At 41.7% G+C, this 14,049-nt stretch overlaps 1 protein-coding gene across 2 annotated transcripts in view; it reads left to right on the top strand.

Moving 5' to 3' along the window:
* KCNIP4 (potassium voltage-gated channel interacting protein 4) overlaps positions 1–14,049 on the top strand; it is an 895,743-nt gene that overhangs the window by 171,366 nt on the left and 710,328 nt on the right. The window contains exon 1 of one of the 2 annotated variants that reach the window (XM_068267773.1): positions 10,333–10,478. The exons of the other annotated variant lie outside the window; for it this stretch is intronic. Coding sequence (XP_068123874.1) covers positions 10,379–10,478 — 100 coding nt within the window. The 5' untranslated portion in view covers positions 10,333–10,378. Of the gene's footprint in view, positions 1–10,332; positions 10,479–14,049 lie in introns of those variants that run through there. 2 annotated transcript variants of the gene reach the window in all.

Raw genomic sequence — 14,049 nt, 5'->3', positions numbered from 1 at the left:
GGGAGACTGCGGGGCTGTGGGGAATGAACTGGCCCAGCGTCTATTAGACGCTGCGGCCAGTTCCACACCTGGCTGGGGGGTCCCACAATCGGGGGGCGGCAGCACTTCCCCCACACACGGCTGGCGGGCCCCAGAGGGGCCCCGGACCCCCCTGCGACAGATGGGGTTGCATCCCCAGTAGGTACGCCAGCGGTTGCTCTATATGCCTAAGCTAGCACTTTGCTAGCTAATTATGTCCCCCAAGCCCCCCGGCACCTAACTAAACCCCTCGATAGCCGACGGCAATATTTACCCCTCCGCGATCCCGTGAGAGCTGCAGCTTTACGATCCAGCTTCACTCGTCGCTATGGCGACGATCGGACATGACGTCATGACGTCATGCACAGTCCCAATTCTCCCCATAGCGAAGCCCGGAGCTGATTGGGAGGCTGCGCCATCGCGGGATCCCTGGTGGGTACGTATTACGGGCGGCGATCGGGGGCGATTGGTGGGGACCGGAGGGACTTGGGGGACATAATTAGCTAGCGAAGTGCTAGCTGAAGCATATAGAGCAACTGGGAGAGTTCTGCGCCTGCACAGTAGTACTGCTGGAACGCAGAACGCTACCAGCCGTGGGAGCATGACGGGGAGCGCGCCTGGCCACTCATGTGCGATGATGTACGACTCGGCCAGGCTTTCGGGCTGAATTGTCGGGGACCGGAGCCATCCGGGTAAACAACGAGGGATGAACAGCCTGAAAAGGACTTAAGGAAGCCCCAGGTAAGTATGGAACCTGAGACACTTCTTGTCTCAGGTGCACTTTAAGGAGAGATAAATTGTGAGATATTACTGGTAAGTAAGGTGAGATAATTCAACAGAAAAACTTTGTTAAATTCGCCCCTAAATCACCCAGACATTTCCAGCCACTCTGGCGGATGACACAGAAGTTTTACCCTTTCTGTTCATTTTCTTTACATGCACTGACTAAAGACTTGTGTGCTTCTTCGACCTTACCTATGAGCTTTACTTTCAGGCTGTTATATTGTGACCACACTGACCTCAACATATTAGTGATGGAGACATGTAATAAAGAGAACAATCTGTTTACCCATATGACATCATTCCACTCAGTAGCGTGCAGCAATGTGTGATTCCCACCGACTGCTATCGCCACAGAGCTGCTCACATGCCTTTGAATGTAATTAACAACTTCTAGAGCCATGCTATGATAAGCTCCAACTGCTGGGAACTTCACATGGGACTCTTTGTAGGAAAGACAATAAACATTTTGTGACCTATTTCTTATTTACGCCACACATTTGTTGAGATTATTAAAATGTGTAACAAGCAGCACAGAAGCTTTTTTAGGTGTTCCCAATGGTAAGGTGTATAGACAATTCTCAGTTCATAGCGTTTAATGACATACTATCTAAACACAGCAAAAGTGATCGTCAAACAATATGTTAAGAGTACCTGTCCCCAGTGCTGGAATAAGACCACATAAAGTTCCAGGCAGAGCAATGAAGTGTCCCCACCCTCTCCCTCACATCCCAGGCGACCAGTGAGTGGGTCAAGTATTAAATATCCACCTGCCTCCAGGTAAATGAATAAAGAAGTCAGGTGGACCCTATATACAAAATATATGTAGCCATGTGCCTCCAGATACAGGAACTAAGTAGACTGGTGCCCTCAGATATAAGTGTTAGTATTGGCGCCTTGCGTAGGGGGCAGGGCACAATTTCGGACAGGAACGCGAAGAAGCATACGCTTAGCCAGGCCTGTCGGGCCTATCGCCAAAAATGAAAGTAGTTGGCCGCGGGGGACAGGAGGATCGAGACTGCGAGGGCCCAGGATGCCTGCAGGGGGCTGGTAGAAGCCCCAGGTGAGTAAAACTTATTTTTTCTCAGGCTTAAGTGTCACTTTAAAGGGCATTTTATAAATAAGGTCTGAAAATATCACCTAGGAGGAAACTTTGGAGAAAAAGTGAATTGAATAAAATCAGGGCCATTTGGCCCATAAGCAATTAACTTTTGCTCCTATTAGTTTTCTCCTAGGAGATAATTGTTCAGCTTTTCAGCATTTTGCAATTGAAAAAGTACTATAAAGTAGAAGAAAAAGTAATATCAAAATAATTTTGAGTATTTTCTCTGGTGGTTTAAAAGGCATTTTATTTGAAGGTGTAAAAATATCACATAGAAGAAAACTCAGGAAAAAAAACTAATTGTATATGGGCCCTGATCTCTTACCAAGACTGAATAATTCCAACCTAAACTGTTATTTTAGTTTGGGTATTACAGTACGATCCCAGTGTTTTACTTTCCTGAATTGCGCCCTGAGATGTCTAAGGACCCTTTTCACTACGAAACGTGATCTCATTCGCAATCATGCTGTGATGCAATCATGTTTCTTTCTGCCCAGTGTGATGGCGGTGCATTTGCGTTTTCCAACAGGAGAAATAAAACTCGGAAAATTGGGTTGAATTGCTGAATCACAGGCAATCGCTATGTGGCTGAGAAAGCACAGCAGGCTCACGATGGTGATTTGGAAAAAAAACAAATCACCATCGTGCAATTTCCACGTTAATCACAGTGCTGTACTGATACACAAAACATCAGTGATCCAATTTTTGTATTGAATAGTAACTAGTGGAAAAGGGCCCTAATTGATATAATGTTGCAGAGATGCCCATCAGACTCCCCTTTTACTGAAAAATGACTTTTGGCTTTTTTTGACCCTTTAAACACAACTTGACAAGTGATAGATGGAGTAGAGTGCAATACAGTTCAGTTCTCTTTACATGAAGCCAGACTGTGGGGTCTGAGAGGAGACAGGAGCAAAGATCACATACTGGCTATATATATTTTGCACTTTCCATCTGTGAATTTGAACAATTCATAAAGTGATTGATTCCAGTAATAATGCCAACTGGGGGAACCAGCTTTCAAGAGCTTTTAGACTCTAGAATATGTCAGGCTTTTAAGTTGTCACTCCGACTGTAAGATGCCTACCTGGATGAAGGTAATGTTAAATATGATGTGTATTTGCAGGAGGCGCAAATCCCAAATCATCCTACAGACAAAGGAAAACATTGCTACATTTTTCAAGTATATTGCTTATACATGGGATCCCCCAGCTAATACGTGCCATGATGGTGGCCTGACCAGATAACCACAAAATCTTTTGATTATAGTAGGAGTGACACACACAGGGTTGGAAGTCAAGATTTACTGGACCATAAGGAATTCAGACAATAAAATATTAAATCTCAGACATTGGCCTGGATTGGCTATATCCTAATAAAGTGTAACTGTCGGGCATAAAATAAAAAATCAATTCTTTATTTTTATCTGGTAAACAAGTAATGAGGATGCTAACCAGGTAATCCAAAAGTTAAAATCACTATTACTTTTCTTGTTGATAAATTATCATTCCCAGGTTTACCTGACTCTTATTTGGTACACACAAGATTTGGCACCCAAAAAGGAAGTTGCAGGGCATGCGGGGTTGTCCTTTTTTGTTTCTATACTTTCCCCTCAGACTTAACTAATGCAGCTTGATTGGCTGAAGCCTCTTTCCCTCCAGGCCCCCCCCCTCCCCCCACACACACCTTTGTTCCTCTCTGGTTGGCCAATATTTTGCAAGCTAAGACAATGCACTTTCTATAGTGGAGGATGGGCAATGCATACACAATGAGGAAGAGGAGAGTAAGGGAGGAAATTACATCAGAATTGGCTTCAAGATATCCACACTTAAAATGGGAAATGCTAAGAAGGATTTTCTCTTTTTTTTACTGTAGAAAATCACTAAAAATCAAACCGTGGACAGTGCAATACATATGTTATGTAAGTAGAGCAAGTATTTATCTACTTATATATGTGTTTTGTTTTTTTCATGAGATAGTATGGCTGACAGCTCCTCTTTAAGTTTTCTCCAATGAGACATTTTCAAACCTTGTTATCAATAAAATAATGATTAAAAATTAAATTATTAAAGTTAACAATTAAAAATAAAGCTTTCATCATCATCAAGCAAGAAATTACTCAAAAAAAGTTTAATAATGTTATGCTTACTTTTAGTAGGTTTTAAATTGCTGAATGATGAAAAGTTATTTTTTTAAATAATGTGAATAGTTATCTCCTGGGAGAAAACTCAGGAGAAAAGTAAATTGTAAAAGGATCATTGGACCTGATGCAGTAAACTGGGGTTACCATTACCAGTGTAATACGTGCACTACTATTGTAACGTGCGCTACCGGGTTAACGCGTATGGTGCTAAGGGTTGAGTAGCCGGTGTTGCTTGTGAATTTTTGCGTTGAAAATGATATCTTTGTTTTCAATAAAATATCCTCTTCCTCTTTAATAAAACCTAACTGTCCCTGCGTCATCCTGTTTCCCTGTCTGTGTGTCACTGGCTTTTTTGTACTGAGCATGTGCACAGCCAGGGCAGTTAGGACACAGGGCCGGACCTGACAGTTTGCTGTGTGTGGTTCACAGAGGTTCTCATTGCATTGTGGGAAATAACAGCTTTTTCCAACTGCCAAGCAAGCAGCTCCCTGTGTGCTTATACTTCATACAGTGGTGGGGAATGAGCAAGCGAGGCGCGTATGTGCGCGCATTGCGGAGGGTAGTGGCTGTGACCTAGCGCCCGTTTTTTAATGGGCGAGCCTTTTTACTAGTTATAATATAATAATAGTATGGTCAAAGAAAACAATTTTTTCTTTTCTGAAAAAATTGTGAAAAATAGCAAAACTGTAAAAAATCACAAAAGTAGTACAGAATGATTATTGATGGCATTTCCCCTACAGTCTGCTGCCCTGAATCATGTGATTCAGACTGCTTCATGATAGCGCCGCCCTGATTATGAGACAACAGTTAGCACAATCCTGACACCAGAGCAGGGACAATGTCTTCCAGCACCCAAGGCTGAGACAGCAAAGTGCGCCCCTCCATCCCTGCCTCCCCAGCGTCACACACTGATTGCTATTAGACTAAGAGGGCCACAGGGCCCACAACCTCCCCAACACCTTAATCTCTAGTTATCTGGCTTGCAGTCACTGCCATGTATCCCCTTTTCTTATTTCTTTCTGCTTCATACACAATTAGGATTGACAGCTGAATGAATTCTGCGCCCCCTCCTACACTGCGCCCTGAGGCTGGAGCCTCTCCAGCCTATGCCTCGGCCCGGCCCTGCCTGACACAATCGTGTTTGCCAAAGCAAACTCCATGCCTGCCCTTTTACAAATATGGCAAAACAATTTAGGAAAATCGACAACAAGGAAGGTAAACATATCTTCAGATGTTTCATATTGGAAACACACTACCTGAAATATATATATTTTTCCTCCACTCTTCCTGAATTTTCCTCTTAGCAATTCACTCACCTTTACTAATCAAAATAAAGAAGACAATTTCTTCTCCCAGTTCTAGCTCTGAGAATTTTTACATATATTTAAAGATTTGCGCTGGGCTCTTTGTCAGGTTTGCCCTACATTCTACCTTTTGTCTTTCCTGCTATTGTTTCCAGATCATTATGGATGGGATATGTACCTATCAATTACTGTTTGAACTTTTGTGTAGAGCGGGTTCAGCAGAGAAAATAAAATGTGAAAAGCCTGATGCTGTAGCTCAGACTCAGGTTCCTGATGTCACAAGGCAGAAATGAAAATAGCTGTGCCCTCTGTGTGATGGATCGTCTACTTATAAAACACACACAATATGGTTACACTTGTATGTTTCTTATTATTCAAGGTTAGGACAGGCTATTGGCCCAGCAGCTCAGCTGTCAGTGCCTGTCAGCGCTCCCTATCTTTTTTATGGAAAGATGAATGGATGCCACATAAATACACAATTATAAATAGATTCATTTATCAATAGTCTTTAAAACTGCTGTCTCATTGGCTTCCTAGCAAGTCAACCCTAATCGCTGACCCTCTGAAATGCCACATGTTCTACTCATGACAAGCAAACATGTGAATGGATCTGCAGTCTCGTATACATTCTTAGTCAAGGTGTTTAGTTGCAGTTCAGGGAAGCTTCATGTTTACCTCAAAGTAGTTCATTTCGGTGCTCAGCGCTGACCATAACCGATGTATTATGTACCCGTAATACCTCACAGACAGGTGTGCTGCTATGAAGCAGGTAAAAAGGGCGCAGGAGCCCTTATGGAAAAAAAGCTGCGCCACCATTGGCGCCTATATTAAAAGCATCATTTAGCAGCATTAGGGGGAAATTTGGGTGCATGGCGGCTGCTGTTATCTGGCACCCAATTTTACCATGTTTGTCGCAAATTGCACAAATTCCACAAAGCTGCGATATGCTGCTATGAAGGTATATTTGGGCGTCCGGAGGTGCCCAATTACCAGCAAGAGGGGACATTTTTTTTGCATAGGATGAGGAAAAAAATGGCTTGCAAATGCCTATATAAATGGTTTGCAGATACCAATATAGTTATCTGTAGGCCATTTTTTTCCACAAGCATGTGCATTAAAAAAATGTCCCCTCTTGTCGGTTTTCATGCGACTCCGGCGCGCCCAAATTTAACTTCATAGCCGCATATCACAGCTTTGTGGCAGAAGGGGGTTAAGTCTAGGCACCATCGGGGGGGGGGGGGGGAGGGGTTCGGGTTAGGCACCACTGGGGGGGTTTAGGGTTAGGCACCACCTGGGAGGGCGGGGGTTGGGGCTAGGTTTTGACACCACCATGGGGGGGGGGGTTAGGTTTAGGCACTGCCAGGGGGGATGTTAGGATTAGGCACCACGGGGGAGTTAGGGTTAGGGGAGGGTTTTGTGTGAGAGTAGGGTTAGGTTTAGCAATAGTAAAATATTGGTACATAATACAGATATTCTGCTATGAATATTTAGTAGTGGAATCTCGCTAATTTAATTTACCGGCAAACCCGGCGCCCTTTTTCCACAAGCCTTTTTTATATGTATGCTGCTCCTGAACCATCTTAAAGGATACATGAGGTGCAAATTTGCGAACCGACTGTTCGCGGTGAGCTCCATAGACTTAAATGGCAGGCAAACTTCTAAAGCTTTCAGGGCATCTCTGCAGCCACAGTTTCTTTAAAAAAAGGTGTAAAAAGCATACCTAAGCCCGGACAGTGGCATAGTGGAGGAGGATCAAGTGTGAAATAGTTGCCAAAAAATACGTATTTTGCGCAAACAATGTTTTCATGGTTATTTTTAAAGAAATGTTAATGGCCGCGACTTTAGCAGATAATAGCAAAGCCCCCATATAATATAGAATCCCCAAATTTGCAGGGGTATGGAAAGCAGAAGAGTGAGTACAAACGATTTTTTTATTTCAAAAAGACCTTATAGTTTTGGAGAAAATCGATTTTAAAGTGCATGTTCAGAGTGTGGGAAAGTGGCTGAAACATAGTTTAACGGTTAATGGCAAAGCCCCCATACGTGCTAGAAACATCACATTTTGGGGGTATGTTAAGGAGGACAGTGAGAACAATTGGAAGAAATACCCACTGCCCTCCTTAACCTACCCTGAAAATTTGTTGTTTGTAGCACAGATGGAGCTTTGCTATTAACCACTAAAGTCAGCAGCCATAGGACTTGATTTACTAAGACAAACAACATGCCTTATCTGAGTTAACACACCTTATCAGAGATAACTAGCCTTATCAAAGATAACACGCCTTATCAGAGTAGCATAGCGTGCACTACGAACCCGCAGGGGCTCAGGACAGGATGAGTGGATTGCCATAAGGCGTGTTAACTTTGATAAGGTGTGTTAATTTGAATAAGGCATGCTATTTGTCTTAGTGAATCAAGCACATTGACTTTAATGACACCAGTTTTGTTGAACATGTTGCGCAAATAGCGCAATTAGCTTTACTTTACTTATTGGGTGCATTGCAAGTGTAAAGGTAACACATAGCATACTAGCGTGCATGCGCTACCAGGACAATGTGATTTGCCATCTTTGTGCAAAGCACACTACGGAACTGGTGTAACTATCAGTAAAAGTGCTATGTGCTGCCTGTTCACAGCAATTTTACCTCAGAATGCTGAATATACACCAACGTGTGAGGCACAAAACTGTATCTCACACTCCAGATGATTTCTGACAAGTGATTTATAAAGCGGAAGATGTATACTAACATTTCATGCTTTTATTTCGCATTTTATGCATCACAGAAATGTATTTGCTTTAGTCGCTGCTTTATTTTCAATATGGTGGCTTAATTTATTATCAACCAGTGTTACTAAGTACTTATTCAAGTCTGATATTACCATACTGTATATGGTCTATATGGTATTCTACTGTTAACATGTCCAAGATACATGACCTTACATGTATTGACATTACATTTTGTCTGCCATATGTCTATCCATTTAGCCACGCTGACAAGATCATTCTGTAGTGTGTCAGTGTCCTGCTGAGTGTTGATTTATACATAGCTGTGTATCATCTGTGAATGATACAGATGGCAATCGACTTTGTATTCCATCCACTAGGTAAATAAGAGAGAATTGGGTCCAGAGCTGAATATTGTGGGACCTCACTGATCTCACTGACATCAGTTTTCCATTTTGAGCAGGGGCAGAACTAGAGGGGAGCATCCCCTGCGATTGCAGGGGGGCCCAGAGCTGTAGGGGCTCCCATTTACTAACCTTCCCTTCCTCCTATACTATACTTCAGGCTATATTTCAGATTAGGAGTTTTTAGGGCTACACTTGTTATAAGTGTAAAGATCATGATGGCTCCATGAATTGTAGTTATGCCAGTGATTGTGAGTATGGTCCATTTATTATCACCACTCTTTGCTTACTGTCCTTTAGCCAGCTCTTTATGCACATACGTACATTTTCTTCCCCAGTCTATGCAACCTCAGCTTCTACAACAAGCTGTTGCAGGGAAGAGTGTAGAAACTTTATATAAGGACCATGTATTAATATGTGTTACTGGAAAAAATATTTTAAACCTTTATAAATGGGGGTGATTTTTTTTTCTCAGTCTGGAATTTTCAGGCCTTTATAAATAGGCATTCATTCGTCACAGAGAAAGTCCATTTCAGAAGTACTGTAAGACAAGTCTATGCTATTAAAAAAAAAATATAAAAAGAAAAATCTGAGGGAAAGTTCTACTTTTAGTTGATAAATGATTAGTAAATCTGTAAGTTTATTAAAATGCCCCTTTCATGAATTTTCACTAAAACTGTTAAAAAAGCACCACTATCACCACAATTGTAATTGTAAAATTTAAAATACATGAAAACACAAATAAAAAGTGCATTTCTCCCACAGTAAGATGTGTTATATATTACTTTTCTCCTATGTTACTGTCACTTATAGTAGGTAGTAGAAATCTAGCAGAACTGACAGGTTTTGGACTAGCCCATCTTTTCATGGGGGATTCTCAGGGTTTCTATATTTTCAAAAGCACTTAGTGAATGGTAGATGCTTAGTACAACTGCCAAAATAGTGTGCGAACAGGTAGGAGGGATGGCCTCTATAATTATATAGATCCCTTCCAGGGAGTGCTTTTGTAAAGAAAAAATGAAATACTGAGAATCCCCCACGATGAGATGGATTAGTCTAAAACCTGTCAGTTCTGTCAGATTTCTACTAACTACTGTAAGCAACAGGAACATAGGAGAAAAGTAATTTATAACTAATTTTACTCCGGAAGAAGCAACTTTTTATCTGTATGTACTGTATTTAACATTTTCGTGATAGTTGCCCTTTAAGTCTTCATTTTAATTACTATTCAATCTAATAGCAATATAACCCCCAGGACTGGCATTCATTTGTATTAGGCCCTAGTGGGCAGGTCATTAAATTAAGGAATGTTTCCTGGGCAAGGTCACGTGATCTTCAGGAGTTTTTTAGTGTCACTGTTAGTCAGTGCAATTTGCCATTGGGCTGAATCCATGCCGAGTTTTTACCTAAGTATCAAATATAGATTTGCTTTAGATGTTACATGTGGTTACCAAGGGAACTGCCAATCCACAACACTCCGAACCATAACACAGGCACCAGAAAAGGGGGGAAAAAACTCCCAAGTGTGCTGCTGTCAGTCCGCACTTTTAGCGCGGACGTTTGCTGTGTGACCTCCTGGGTCCTTGGGTGATCGTCACTTTCTTTAATGCATGGCTGTCTTTCTGTGTAAGAGTGATAACGAACACACGGGTAAATCCTGGAAGGCCTGAGTTTATCCGTCTGCCACTTCTGGCCTCTGCTAGCATAGACAGGAGGCACTGTATTACCACAGACACACACTCTCTCTCTCCCTCTTCCCCTCTCTCTCTCTCTCTTTCTCTCGCTGCCTTCAGCTGACTGGCAGCAGCCTTCTTAATGTAGTTTAATGGCTTGACAAAGAAACACTGGAAGAAGAAGAACACTGTAGTAGCTGGCTGTGGTCAGACCATGACCTAACTCGTCATGAACTTGGAAGGTCTTGAAATGATAGCCGTCCTGATTGTCATTGTCCTCTTTGTGAAATTATTGGAGCAGTTTGGGCTCATTGATTCAGGCATAGAAGGTAAGGCTGTGATTGTTTTTTCACTGAACTTTACAACTGCTCATTGTTCTCGTGTTGCTCTCTTGAAGCTGAAGATTTAGTATATTTGTCTGTTATGTAGTCTATTATATTTGTGTGTATGTTTATGCCAAATTGTATTCATCAATTTTTTATGTGCTGTGTGTCTAAATGGGTTGCTGCAAAATCTTCACTTTGAAACTGTTTAAATACTTTGGGAAAGAGATGATGGACCCCCGAGCAGGTGCAGCCGTTACCACGACCATATAATACTAATGTTTAATGCATGCAAACTTAGTTATGAATGCAATATCTGCGACTGTGAATTCTCTCTGTGGTGGTTTTTTACGCATTGTTAATTTTTAATTAAAAGGCAGATCTTGGCACAAACAAAGTTTACTTAATAACAAAATGCAGAGAAGTCCATTCACTCAGAGCAGCCAATCACATTTTACTTTGCTCAGGGAATGCAACATGATTGCTTATTGGTTGTACTGATTCATTGAGGCACGCTGGGGCTGATTTACAAAGACACCTGTGGGGAAAAGTGATGCTAGCATGAAGCTGTCATCCAGAGCAACCTATCAAGTTTCATGTTCTAAAATAAACAAAGATTCTGTCTGCTGGGATCTAGGCAGCTGCTTTACTATGGCTCTAACTTGCTTCCTACTCGTGTTGATAAAACATCCCCTGTGTGTGTAGAACGCACTCCGGTAGCCTATAATCTGCCTTCTTCTATTGTTGTGTCTGCTGGTGACTGTTGAAAGCTGAACACTGATTGGTTGTGATGTAATGAACTGCTTTTATTCTTATTTTTGCTTTACTTATTAGTACTCTTTGTTCTGATCTGTTATGCACACCTTATAAAATAAGTGTTAGGACTGTATTAGAATTTAATCCTTCAGATGTGAAGGATACATTGAAATTCTTTTTCATGCATGATTAGCTCTTGTTCATCTTATATTTGAGATGGTCTTCGGAGAGGGTCTTGTCGTTCTTTCTGTGATGTTACACACAGATTGCAATCAGACCCACAGAACTAGGATGCTTAGATGCCCTGGGCATGTAGCGTAAGCTCTCATTTACTTGCTTTTAAAGCTGTGCCCTCTGTCGTTTGTCAGTTGAGTTTAACGTGACTGATCACACTACTCATTATCAGTGGACTTGGTTGGTTCATTAATGAATGTGAAGGAGGTGGAATATTACCTGTGGAACTGTTCAATCGCAAGGCAGAAATCTCCATCCTGCCAGCATGCATGTCTGAAGGAAGCAACAGAGGCAATTGTGTTTCCCTGTACCAGTAATTGTTCTGGGAATATCCCACTTTGGATTTCACACATCTGAGATAGCTGAAAGGTGCTAGTGCCCCCCCCCCCCCCCATTCTTATTGTCTCTAATTCCATTCTCACTTCACAGATTAAGATTGCTTTGAGGTTTCAAATAAACAGACAGGGTAGTGCCCTCCCCTTATTGAAGATCTTCAGGACTAACTTTTTTTTTTTTTTTAGTTAGTTTGGATGTTGCTTGAAGCATTGTTCAGCAACGAATTGGTTAAGCATCCTGAAATTTAAGTTGAGAATGGGAAGGATGAAATTTTAATTTAATTTTAAACAATACCAGTTGCCTGGCAGTACTTCTTCTCCTCTGTCTCTGATGCTTTTAGCAGGCTCGGGCTGAGGGGAAGGCTGGGAAGGCACCACACATGTGCCTCTCTAAATGCCCCTCCCTCCTCCCGCCCTCGCCTGGCCATATCATGGTGCAAGCAGAAGTGAGGGTATAACTCACCTGTCAGCCCCGCCAGGAACTTCAGCATGTCTTCTCCACATCCCTCAGTTCAGTGTTTCCTATCTGACACCCTCTAGTGGTGCCTCTCATTATTGCAGTGAGGAGAGAGGAGTCAGAAAGAAGATGCTGAACTGTGTGATGTGGAGAAGACTTGCTGAGATTCCCGGCGCATGCACAAATCAAGGGTGCTGGGGGGGGGGGGGGGGGGGGGGTTGTATGACCTGAAGAAGCATGCAGAAAATATGTTGATGAAAAATCTGACAAGATTAGCCACATGCTTGTTTCAGGTGTGTGATTCAGACACTACTAATGCCAGATTGATCAGCAGGTCTGCCAGGGAACTAGTATTGTTTAAAAGGAAATAAATATGGCAGCCACCATATGTCTCACATTTAAAGAGACACTGAAGCGAAAAAAAATTATGATATAATGAATTGGTTGTGTAGTATGCATAATTACTAGAATATTAGTAGCAAAGAAAATATTCTCGTATTTTTATTTTCAGTTATATAGTGTTTTTATAACATTGCATCATTCTCTAATATTTGCAGTTTACACACTACTCAGCATTCTAAATGATTTTACAGAGCAGGCTAGTGAACTTTTGGTTTCAAAGTTTTTATTGAATTTTTAAATTTTTATACAGCCAATAGTGCATAAAAAAAAAAAACAGCGAGAAGGGAACATTAGGGATAACATATGCAGGTATCTTCAATTGGTGTCTTAAGCTTAGTCGGAAGGGGACAGGTGAGGTAACCAGTAGTGTGATTGTAGCAAACATTAGAGCGGCTGAGATTAAGATTGCTACTGTTAGTAAAAAATTAAGTGACTATGAGCCCACAGAGGACTAGGTCCAGCTATCTGGGGCTTGCTAATGGAAAGTTGGGGGGTGGGGCAGGGAGGGGCCCATATAGGGCTAGAACGATTTATGAATACCTCCTTGGACGCCTGCCGTCCAGCGATAGGCAGGCGGGACAAGGGGGGTTATTACTGTAGTCAGCATCGAGGGAAGGGTCAAGAGAGAATCAAGAGGAAGAAAAGAAAGAGAGAGAAGAAGAAAGAATCGAGAAGGAGAGTGACATAAGAGAAGAGAGAGAACGATAGTGAACTTTTGAACCATTCTCTGTAGAGAAAAAGAAAATACATTGACAGACACTTGAGATAATAAGCTTCAGATGACGGAGCTCTCTGCAACTTTGAAAGTTGTGGAGCTCAAGGGCTCTTTTGCATAGATAACAACTGGAGTTTCAAAACTCTTCTTGTACTGGAAACAATATTAGACTTATGTCTCTGCTCCTAATGTTTTATTTCTTAGCTGTACTACACATACAAATCATTATATCATCATTTTTTTTTCGCTTCAGTGTCTCTTTAACAGAGTCGAGGTCATATGCCAGGTCACAACAAGAAGACAGAATCAGATCAAAGCAGGATGCACCAAGATTCTGCATGAGAGAAGGGAGAGGTTAGATCATAGTAAAATATCAGCAAATATTAAAGATATTGTACTATATGAATAAAGTACTAAAATACCTGTACATTTACTGATATTCTATTACTGGCTATTTTCTGCACCATTTTCAACGGGTGCCTTTAATAAAAGTACGCTTTACTGCTGCCTAGGTTGCATTAACAGAATGTTCCGACTCAGTTAAAGACAAAGCCAGCAGCGGGCCCCTGTGCAGAGTAAATGAAGGGAGCCCCATGCGCGTGGGTGCTGTCATAACAGATCATGGGTGGATCCATAGAATGTTGATAACATAAAAGTACATGAACCTTGGTCACATTC

The sequence above is a fragment of the Hyperolius riggenbachi genome, chromosome 1 (genome assembly GCF_040937935.1).
Source record: "Hyperolius riggenbachi isolate aHypRig1 chromosome 1, aHypRig1.pri, whole genome shotgun sequence".
NCBI classification, from domain to species: Eukaryota; Metazoa; Chordata; class Amphibia; order Anura; family Hyperoliidae; genus Hyperolius; species Hyperolius riggenbachi.
Note: the sequence above shows the minus strand (reverse complement) of the source record. Positions and strands in the feature narration are given on the sequence as shown.